At 32.4% G+C, this 10824-nt stretch overlaps 3 protein-coding genes across 6 annotated transcripts; 2 read left to right on the top strand and 1 right to left on the bottom strand.

Moving 5' to 3' along the window:
• The first annotated feature begins 240 nt into the window (after positions 1-240).
• Positions 241-3141, top strand: LOC120359555 (protein ALP1-like). 3 transcript variants are annotated; one of them, XR_005576337.1, is made up of 5 exons: positions 241-1024; positions 1414-1716; positions 1812-1958; positions 2144-2413; positions 2495-3141. XR_005576337.1 is itself a non-coding variant. In XM_039457489.1 (2 exons), exons 1-2 carry the CDS (start codon positions 2273-2275, stop codon positions 2882-2884), a joined length of 531 nt encoding a protein of 176 aa, XP_039313423.1. In that variant the 5' UTR covers positions 2170-2272; the 3' UTR covers positions 2885-3141. The 3 variants fall into 3 exon arrangements, 1 of the variants encoding a protein (XP_039313423.1); XR_005576336.1 differs by having other exon boundaries at positions 243-1024; positions 1448-1716; XM_039457489.1 differs by lacking the exons at positions 241-1024; positions 1414-1716; positions 1812-1958 and having other exon boundaries at positions 2170-2413.
• Positions 3142-3488: 347 nt separating this feature from the next.
• On the bottom strand, positions 3489-5797 carry LOC105207134. Its single transcript, XM_026141564.2, has 3 exons — positions 4477-5797; positions 3925-4199; positions 3489-3831 (listed from the first exon to the last, which is right to left on the bottom strand). Exons 1-3 carry the CDS (start codon positions 4616-4618, stop codon positions 3511-3513), a joined length of 738 nt encoding a protein of 245 aa, XP_025997349.2. The 5' UTR covers positions 4619-5797; the 3' UTR covers positions 3489-3510.
• Positions 5798-7007: 1210 nt separating this feature from the next.
• On the top strand, positions 7008-9826 carry LOC120359592. 2 transcript variants are annotated; one of them, XR_005576362.1, is made up of 3 exons: positions 7008-8025; positions 9119-9222; positions 9297-9826. XR_005576362.1 is itself a non-coding variant. In XM_039457601.1 (2 exons), exons 1-2 carry the CDS (start codon positions 7528-7530, stop codon positions 9146-9148), a joined length of 528 nt encoding a protein of 175 aa, XP_039313535.1. In that variant the 5' UTR covers positions 7008-7527; the 3' UTR covers positions 9149-9826. The 2 variants fall into 2 exon arrangements, 1 of the variants encoding a protein (XP_039313535.1); XM_039457601.1 differs by having other exon boundaries at positions 9119-9826.
• Positions 9827-10824: the final 998 nt, after the last annotated feature.

The raw sequence follows: 10824 nt of genomic DNA, 5'->3' as shown, positions 1-10824 counted from the left end.
GCTAATCCGCGGACGCAACAGTTTAATAAATGTTAAATTAATGTTTTTAGAAAATGTCTTTTTAAATAAAAAATTAATGTGAAATAAATATTAAATAAACGTTAAATAAACATTTTCCCAAATCATTATTTCAAATATTTAGTTAATGTTAAATAAATGTTAAATAAACGTTAAATAAATTTTAAATAAATATTTTTTCTAACTCATTATTTTAAATATAAAATTAATGTTAAATAAATATTAAATAAATGTTTAATAAATATTTTTGTTATAATGAATTGTACAATGAAAAATTAATATTAAATAAATATTAAAAAAACATTAAAAAAATGTTGTGTGCTGATTGGAACACTGTATTCAAAGGACGTTCTTGGGACGTTTAAGTCCTAAGCCGAGTCTAAGGACGTCTTTAGATCGTCCAAATCTTAAGTCGATCCTAAGGACGTCCTCTGATCGTCTCTCTGTGTCATATGGCACAAACTAGGAAAGCTAAGGGAAAATAGAAAAATTCACGGTTATATTACTTTTCCACACTCCTACATTGTCAAATAACTAACTCCTTTAATGTTAAAACTTTTATTTAATAAAAATTTGAATTTGAGCAAAAAAATTTGAAATTAAGAATTTCGCTTTAAACAAAAAAGACCAAGACTGCCTACGGAAGGTTAATCCAGAATATATATAATATCTAAGTAAGTATTTAAACAATTTAAGAAAGTTTTTATTATAAATTACACTTAAACATATAAACTAATTCTAATAAAAAAAACGTGATATTACTTAATCTCGTTCAATTTAGAATTGTGTAATGACTGAAAATTAATTCGGCGCGCAGTTCATTGAACTTGAGGAAAGTATGTAAAATCACATAGGCTGCGGTCCGATTCACGCTCACAGCGCTCACTGTACTCACGACGCTCATGATCGGTCCGATTCGTTAGGATGCTTAAGGCGCTTGACGACAATAAACGTTTTGGACCACTTGTAAACGCTACTCATAGGGATATAACCTAAGATACCTAGCGTAAGTAAAGCTTAATTATTTTATTTTTTAAAACACTAATAAAATCTTATAATAAATAGAATTGTAAAAAGTATATTTAATAATTTTTTATAATAAAATTAGTTACCTAGATGATATACAATATTTATTTTAAAAATTTATTAAAATATTTTATAAATATTTTTGTACTCTTAGATTAAACAGATCATAAATATTTATAATAAACGTTTAGTCTATATTTTAATATTTTATACAATATTTATTATAATATTTATTGTGATATTTATAATAAATATTTATGATCTGTTGAATGTAAGATCATAAAAATATTTATCAAATATTTTGACAATTATTTTTATAATATTCACATAATTATTATAAATATTTTATAAACATTGTGTGTTGTTTAGATAAGGAGGCCTTAGTCAAGTATCTTAATTTTAGAAACCAGCCTCGAGGAAAGAAAAATGAATATTCAGTGTAAGGTCGCAGCATTACAATTGATGGAAATTGCTTTAGAGGAGTCTGATAGTGAGGATTTGAATCGTTTATTTTATTCATCTTCAAGCGATGATGAGGAAACTATAAAAAATTTGCATGCTGCTTTAATTATAAGTAAACAAAAAAAAATTGAACAGAAGATCTCGGATTCAAGACTTTATAGAAAGATTTATCTCAGGGTACACAGCACAAAAATTTAAAACACATTTTTAGTATGTTGTTTTTATTTTGGTTGCTAATCTTATATTTATTGTCATAATTAAAATCTTAGCAAACTTCATGACTCTCCTGTTGATTTTTCGAATAGATTACTTCCAACGATCTTCGACCATGTTTTAAGATTGATTGGACCAAGTTTGACTTCTACAAAGTCAGTTGCAGATAGAAAGCCTATTCCAGCAAAAAAGCAATTGTTAATGGCTCTTTGGATGATGACTACACCAGACTCATACAGGTTTATTGCAATCAATATACTAGTTTTTTTAAAATAATTGTTAACAAACGAAAATGGATTAAAGTGGATTCAGATGGATTCAGATTTTCACGAATGCGTACTTCTGAAAATCTAAATTTATTTTAATCCATTTTAATTCATTTTCGTTTGCTGGGAAAACTTTTGAAATAAATCATGGCTTTCAGATCTGTGTGTATGAAATTTGATTTGGGAAAGGCGACGGCAATTCGCGCTATGAGACGAGTTACATACGCCTTGCACACCTTAGCTCCTCAAATTATTCAGTGGCCTCAAGGAAGAAAGCTACTGAAGTAATGATAGCATTTGAGCGTGTGAGTGTATTTCCACGTGTAATAGGAGCCATAGATGGCACTCATGTGGAAATACGATCTCCTCGGGATGATAATCATCAAGCATACATTAATAGAAAAGGATACGCATCAATTCATGTGCAGGTAACATTTCATGAGAAATTAATAAATATAATAGTCTGTAGAATATGTAATCTGTAAATGTAAATTTTGTTTTATTTTCAGGCTGTGTGTACCCAAAATTTATTATTTACAATCATGTTTCCTGGGAATGCTGGCTCTGTGCATGACGCACGAATTTTTAGAATCTCTCCAGTGGCTCGGTACTTTGAGAATCCAGAAAAATATTTCTGTAATGATAGTCATCTTGTTGGTGATGCTGCATATGATATACATACCAATATGATGGTATCGTTTAAAGACAATGGTCATTTGAGCCTTAGACAAAAGAATTTCAACTTTTGTCACTCATCAGCTCGAAAGGCAATTGAAAGGGTCTTTGGTGTTTGGAAAGCGCGATGGAGAAGTATTTTAGATTGTTTACCCATGATTACGTTAGAAAAAATACCAGAATACTATTGGCAACTGCAGTCTTACATAACATTTGTATCATAAATAATGATTTATTTGATATAAATAATATTGATGTGCCAAATCAAAATCAACACATCCAGCACGGAATATTAATATCGGATAGAACAAATGAAGGCAACAGAAAACGACAAAGAATAATGAACAATTTGGTAATGAGAGATAATGAACGTGTATTTGCGTAATTTATAAAATCTTTTTAATGTATTAACTCTTATAAACTATTTCCTCATCAACTAAATCTTTATAAAAATGAATAAATGTATGCAAATTAATTTGAATCAGTCTTTACATTTTTTATTGTTGTGTGCACCTATCCTAGTATACCTTTATTCTTAAACATAAAAATACATAAAAAATTAAAAAAAATTAAAATACATAGATATTTTGTTTAAACAACATACATAAAAAAAAATAAAGTTCATAGATATTATACTTAAACCAACATCACAATTGTCATATCTATTTTAAAACGAAGAATAATTAATAAAATCACAGTAAGTACAATGGTAAGTAGCAAGAAATACATAAAATATAAAATGAAAATAAATGAAGAAAGTGACTAAAAATAAAAAATTTGAATACAATAAAGTTAACTTAAAAATTGCACACAATATAGGAACTCAAATCTTTCATGTAAAAATAGTTAGTCAAATATTTTTGCCTGAAATAGCTTCGCAGAATGTTTTCATTATATCCATTTTCTCTTTATGTTGCTTTTCTTTTTGTTCTTTTAGTTCTTGCAATATAATTAATTGCCTTTCCTCTTTTTTCTTCTCTCTTTCCTGTCTATCTTCTTTCATTTGTTTCACAAATTCATCTAAAAGTTTATCAGATTTTAATTTCTTAATGGCAGATTTCTTGATATTGCTATTTTCATCTATTGAATTTGCAAGAGATGAAGATCCAGAATCTGATGCTGTTGCTTTCGGATTTGCCCATCCTGATTTTCCAAATAATTCATTCATTCTCTAAAAATAAAACAAATTATCAATTACATAAACCTATTTGTGTGTAGAAAAAGAACTTGAGAAGAACATTTATACATTGTAGATAAAATATACCTCAAAATATTGCCATGACTTTCGATTATTTCCAGATATATTATTGTGGTCTATGATTTTTCTATATATTTTTTTCATGCTATTCATTTTCGACTGACATTGTGGTCCTGATACTACAATATTTGGATCAACTTTATTCATTTCGCTTGCAATATTTTCCCAGATTTTAGAATGACGTTTTGTTCCCGAAGAGAATTCGTTCATTCGTTCCTCATATTTCTCCAGGAGTAAGTATACAGTCTTTGATGACCATATAAATAAAGTTTTTTCATTATCTATAAGATATCCAAGAAGTCATTGATTATAAATGTCTAGCTCATGTGTACAAAACAAATTGGGAAAGTTAAAAAGCTAAGAAACGAATGAAAAACAAAGGATGTTGAGAAACGTTAATAATAATTTAATATCGATAAAAGTCAAAACAATTTACTAAGACTTCTGTTTAATATCAATTATTTATCTCAATATATTTTGTTTCTTTTATTTCTTAATTTTTTAATTTTCTCAATTAATAATAACAAAATTACTTAGCATCATTAAATTTATACTCACCAGTTGACTCTTTAACATTTTGTGTTGAAGTGTGCGGTACTGATTGTGAGTATACGGTATCTGATTGTGCAGATGTGATGTCCAGAGAATCATTTACCTCTGAGATAGATGAGCACGGGACAGAAGATAAATCTTTTTCCATAAATGTATTACAAAGGTCAAGTCTCTCATTGGTCTTGCTAATTTGTGTTTTTTTCTGCCTTGCATACTCTTTATTGACTAAGTCTAATATAAAAACACTATCTAAATTTTTTATTAAAAGAAAAACAAAAACATTAAAATTATTCAATTGTGCAATGTTTTCTTATGAAGTCACTATTTATTTTAATTTTAGTTTTTCTAACCTGTTCAAAAACTATTTCCCGCACAAATGACGCAAACGCTCACGTCGACCCACCTCGGAATCATGGTCACCGTGAGCGCGTGACGTCACAAATTCATTACGTTCTCTTCGCTCGCAGAAAACGCTCAGGAAGTGAATCGGATCAACCGTGAGCGCGCTGATAGCGCTGTAAGCGTGAATCGGACCGCAGCCTTAGTTCTTTTCCCTCGGTTTGTTTGTCATGCATGAGGATGTTCAAGCGAGCGAGTAGCGATCTCTCTCTCTTCATCTCGCCCAACAAGTAAATCGTCCAGCTTTTTTTGTGTGTAATAAGTAAGCATTAATATTTCAAACTGTACACTATTTGGAGAGTATTATTACCTGGCCGTGGCACGAAAATACACAACAGATTGACGACGAGGATGGGATAGTTTTCCGTGCCTTGTTAGAATTAAAAGAGATACACGATATTTTGTTTATGAGGTTAAGTCCAGAGAGAGATTACACACACACCGGCCGTTACCTTGTAAAGAGGCAATTCTCCGTTGGGTACTCTACGTTGAGAAATACAAGAGCATACAAAGAAAATGGCGGAAGTAGTTTTACACGGTAGTTTCGGTATCGAGTTTTTCGATCCAAACGTCTCAGACAGGAAACGGTGGTTACAAAGGCCGCAGTAAAGATTTTCAATGTACCGAACGATCAGAGAGTTACGTACTTGCTACAATTCATTGGACCCCACGGAAATGTACTATTGTAACGTATTAGTAAAATAACTATTGTAACTATTAGTAAAACTATTAATAAAACTATTGGATTATTCGTCATAGTTTTTTCGCGGATTATCGGGACGAACTATTATACAGAACTACTGAAAAATTATTTGAGCCCAATAGTCACTACAATTTATATAAAATATGTATTGATAAATCAATAATTAAACGTAATAAATTATAGTTTCCAAAAAAATATTTCTTCTTCTTCGTTCAAAAGGATTAAATAAAGATTAAATTTGAATTAAACATTTATGTACAAGATTTAATAACAATACAAATTGTTATTTTTGCATGTAAAAATATAAAATTTTATGTGGAACAGCGAACCACATACACATCACATTTGAAAGAAAACGAGAGCGAAATTCGTCTCAAGGTTACAATAACTAGTTCCCAAAAGTTCCACTGAAGTGTGATTTAGAATGATGGTCACGGTGGCGCCTAGATATAATGCCTGTGGCCGCACTCGACTCACGAAAAAATCCCTCGCGGCATGGCCACCTAGTGGAAACCGCGTAAGCCGCGAAACTAGCGTCGCAAAAAAGCTTTGAGACCATAAACATAGTACAAAGTCTATGTTTGAGACTCAAAACCAAAGCAAATCGTTCGATTTTTGAAAGCACCGTAATATGTTTTTACGTGTAAAATAACTATTAAAATAACTATTAATAATTGAATGTCTTCGATTTTAATCGTATTCGGTATTTCTGAAATGATTTATAAATGTTTTTCATTTCATAAATAATATATGTTTTCAATAAACCTTTAATTAGCTATACCAAATGTGTATAAAATACGTCTATTATTTGTTTAAATATTGCTGCAAAAAAAAACGTATAAATATAATTTACGCTTAAACTTTTATTAACATATTAGAAAGTATATCATACCTGGACATTAAATTTTATTTTTGATACGTTATTTAAAGGGACAACTTTTACAAATCATAAACATATTTAAGAAACGTTTAATTAGTATATGATAGTATTTTATAGTATTTTTATACGTGTTATAAACGTAAATACATTTCTGGCATTTTATAAACCATTTTTCAACGTATAAAATACGTTCCGTATTATATATATACGTAATGAGAACGATTATTATAAACGTATATTGCACTAACGTATAAAAACCGTTTTACCTATATACATATCTGCCACATATCTATACCTGTTTTATACCATATTTGCGTTTAATAAACGTATAAAACAGTTCTTATTGGGTTTCTTATGAATAGTCGACTAATAATCATTTATATATTAATTATTAAAAGTAGTGTACTGATGATTATATAATAACCTGATTATGAAATCAATAATCATTTCATAAAAGAACTATTGGGGAAAGATTATTGCAAATAATCTCATTATGAAATCAATAATCACTCATTCAAAAACTATTAGGAAATGATTATTGCAAATAATCCAATCATTAGATGCTACATAATCACTATTAGAGAATGAATAATCAGTATTGTAAGTCAATAGTGATTATTGCCTTTCCAATAGTTCATTTCTGTAAGGGCCGACTGCATTTGACGTCATCTGTAATAGATTGGCGCCGGCAGATCCGTACACAGTAAGTTTTGATACCTTAATCGTCAGTCTGTCTTAATTTTACGCTCCAGAGCCACTAAAGATAGCCAAAAATTTTCGTTTTTACCAACGTAAACAACAAGAAAACGAAAACATTAAAAACTACAGTCGCTCTACACAAATTAAGTGTCCATTGTAAGTCTGGCTGAATTTTACGCTCCAGAGCCACTAAAGATAGCCGAAAATTTTCGTTTTTACCAACGTAAACAACAAGAAAACGAAAACATTAAAAACTACAGTCGCTCTACACAAATTAAGTGTCCATTGTAATTTTGGAAATTATCTCAAAACCGCTTTACGAAACCAGTTCGTTTTCGGGTTGGCGAGCCGGCGAGCTCAGTTCTGATTGTTGGAGATGAGGGATCTCACATTTGATAAAGCTGTGCAGGTGGCTACAGCCATGGAATTATCCGAGAAGGATACGCAGCAACTTCAATCCGGATCAACAGCGGTGGTCAATTACATGGGCGTTAAGAAAAAGAAGCCACAGAAGAAAGTTTCTTCCAAGAAGAAGCCGTTTACAAAAGTTACAAAACCAGGAACCAATGCAGTGCAATCTAATACAAGTAAAGGTCGTGAGAACACAATTTCTAATGTATTGTGTTTCAGATGCGGAGGTAAACATTTAGCGAATAAATGTACCTTAGATAGGAACATCAAAAAATGTAATAAATGCGGCACGCCAGGCCACTTACAAAAGATGTGCATGGGAGCGAAGCGAGCGACCATGAACCAAGTCGAGGAAGTATTTCTGCTAGAGCACAACGATTATCGAGATAAATTTTTCGAGACTCTTATAGTAGACGGCATACCTTTGCGTTTTGAGGTAGATAGCGGTGCCGCACTTACGATAGTAAGTACTAGAATCATGCAAAAGTATTTCTTGAATCAACGGCCATTGCCGACCTCCTTATAGTTAGTTACATTTTGTAAGACACCCGTTCAAATTGTCGGGATGATTCCAGTTAAAGTAACCTTACGAGAGAAGACAGAAAAATTAAATTTATACATATCCAACGTGAATCGAGAACCACTTGTAGGCCGAGCATGGATTAGACAATTACAAATACACTTAATCGAGTCAATAAATAATGTACATGCCTTACAAGACGAGATAGAACTTAAGATTACACAATTGTTACAACAATATCGAAAAAGTCTAGATTCAAGTTCTATTAAAATTAAAGGTCGACAAGCGAGTCTGTCGTTGAAAGAAAATGCTACGCCGGTTTTCTTAAAGCCACGTACGGTTCCCTTTAAGTTGCTTCCACTTGTTGAGGAGGAGTTGCAGTCACTCACTCAAGCCAGTATTTTGGAAAAAGTAAATACATCCAAATGGGCTACACCGATAGGGGTGACACCCTTTTGGACACAGCACGATTGGACACCACCACTCACAGCGCTTGACCAGTGGAAAAGCTCTAGGCATCGGCCGCCATGAGTGGTGGTGTCCAATCGTGCGCATCCCCACCGATAGTACCCGTTCTTAAGCGCGATAATAAGATCCGCATCTGTGATGACTTCAGTGTCACAATTAATAAGAATCTTCTGATAGACGAATCCACTACCGTTGATGAATTGTTCTCGTCAATGGCAGGTGGGGATAAATTCTCTAAGATTGACTTAAAGCAAGCCTACCTACAGTTAAAAGTTTGCAAAAAGGACCGTGAATTGCTTACATTGAATACTCATAAAGGTTTATTCCGTAGTACGCGGCTGATGTATGGCGTCGCGTCGGCACCCGCGATTTGGCAACGCAAAATTGAAAACATTTTAGGGGAGATTCCCGGAGTCTTAGTTTTCTTGGATGACATAAAAATCACCGGTCCGAATGACAAGATACATATGCAAAGACTTGAGCAAGGGCTGCAGCTTCTTGTAAAAGCAAATATCATGATCAACGAAAGCAAGTGCAAATTTTTTAAAGATTACATTAACTATTGCAGATACAAAATAGACAAATACGGGTTACATAAAACTTCAGAAAAGATCCAGGCCAGTGATCAAATGCCGAGACCGAAAAATGTTACAGAAGTACGTTCTTTCCTAGGTATAGTAAATTATTACGGACATTTTATTAAGAATTTAAGTTCAATTTTAGCACCTTTACATAAATTATTACAGAAAGAGGCTCGTTTTAATTGGAACAATAATTGTGAGCAGTTTCTTTCGAAAAAGCAAAAGAGCATTTTAAAAGTGATACGGTACTCGCGCATTTTTACCCCAAGCTTTCATTGATCCTGGCTACGGATGCTAGTCCTTACGGTGTAGGCGCTGTTCTATCACACCGTTACCCGGATGGTACAGAGCGAGTTTTGCAGTACGCGTCGCAATCACTGTCAAATACGCAACAACGTTATACACAGATTCAATACACAGAACCAATACAGAATAACCTGGAAAACGTGGAAAATAACATTCCGCAGGAAGAAGAAGGAATTCCTGAGCAGGAACCAGGAACATTTCAACCAGCTCAAGAAGTTAGAACTCGACGAGAGTTGCCAGCAAGAGAAAGAAAACCACCCTCTAGATTTGCTGATTTTTATATGAACTTCTTTAGAAAGTAATTTTTGTTATACGAGGGGGAAAGATGTTATATAATTCATGGTTTTGTAATTCGCGCCTAAAACAAGTTACTTTTGGTAGAGAAGGCATGAGTGCGGTGTTAGTTCTTTTCCCTCGGTTTGTTTGTCATGCATGAGGATGTTCAAGCAAGCGAGTAGCGATCTCTCTCTTTTCACCTCGCGCAACAAGTAGATCGCCCAGCTTTTCTTTTGTGTGTAATAAATAAGCATTAATATTTCATCACTGTACACTATTTGGAGAGTATTATTACCTGGCCGTGGCACGGAAATACACAACAACGCGATATATCATATATTTTTGTGATTGGTTAGTCGTAGTGATGGTAGTCTTTGGAATTGGAATTGAATCAACCCCAAGTGACTACGACTACGACCGAAAATGCAGAAATTTACACTCCTACGACTCTACAACCCCATTGTAGATGACGCTTTAGAGCTCTATATTATAAGAGTAGCGTAATTCTTTTAAATCTAAACGATGCCAACTTCAATCGCCATTATGGATCTAATAGGTTTCTTATTTAATGAGTGTTTACTAATTCTAGTTTCTACATTTTTCAACCATGGAAAAATGATCAGCATTACGTCCGAAATTGCTGCTGTTTGCGCTACTCTTAAGATGCCATTTTATACAACAAAGATTTGCTGGCAAAGACATCTCACTCCACCAACAATGAAGCTGCGTATCATTGCTTTCGCTAAGCCCTCTTTTTTTTCATGGAGCGAAGTTTGTTGGCAAAGCTCCCCACTACCACTATACCCCGAAAGAGCATTGTTGTAGCAAATTTTGATAGTATGGAAAAAACTCCGAAGTCAAGATGGATAATGAATATTTAGATTATGTGGAGCAGTTAAACCGTACAAAAAAAACGAACATAAAATAATGAACATATAAAAACAAACATATAATTTTTTTATAATATTACAATATTAAATTCTTGGAACATTATTTTAATATATAATTTTTAATTCTTATTCAACATTTGTAACATTATAGAAATATTGTATTAATTTTATGTATACTTTATGTAATATTTCGTGGAAAACGATTTTGATATTCCAGAAAT

Source organism: Solenopsis invicta, chromosome 14, assembly GCF_016802725.1.
Source record: "Solenopsis invicta isolate M01_SB chromosome 14, UNIL_Sinv_3.0, whole genome shotgun sequence".
Taxonomy (NCBI): domain Eukaryota; kingdom Metazoa; phylum Arthropoda; class Insecta; order Hymenoptera; family Formicidae; genus Solenopsis; species Solenopsis invicta.
Note: the sequence above shows the minus strand (reverse complement) of the source record. Positions and strands in the feature narration are given on the sequence as shown.

Coding starts and splice junctions, on each gene's coding strand:
- LOC120359555 (XM_039457489.1), top strand. CDS start 2,273: ATGATAGCATTTGAGCGTGTGAGTGTATTTCCACGTGTAATAGGAGCC. Junction 2,414..2,494: donor ACGCATCAATTCATGTGCAG/GTAACATTTCAT, acceptor TTTTATTTTCAG/GCTGTGTGTACCCAAAATTT.
- LOC105207134 (XM_026141564.2), bottom strand. CDS start 4,618: ATGGAAAAAGATTTATCTTCTGTCCCGTGCTCATCTATCTCAGAGGTA. Junction 4,200..4,476: donor AAATGTTAAAGAGTCAACTG/GTGAGTATAAAT, acceptor GATATCTTATAG/ATAATGAAAAAACTTTATTT. Junction 3,832..3,924: donor AGTCATGGCAATATTTTGAG/GTATATTTTATC, acceptor TTTTATTTTTAG/AGAATGAATGAATTATTTGG.
- LOC120359592 (XM_039457601.1), top strand. CDS start 7,528: ATGAGGGATCTCACATTTGATAAAGCTGTGCAGGTGGCTACAGCCATG. Junction 8,026..9,118: donor GCGGTGCCGCACTTACGATA/GTAAGTACTAGA, acceptor TAACTATTGCAG/ATACAAAATAGACAAATACG.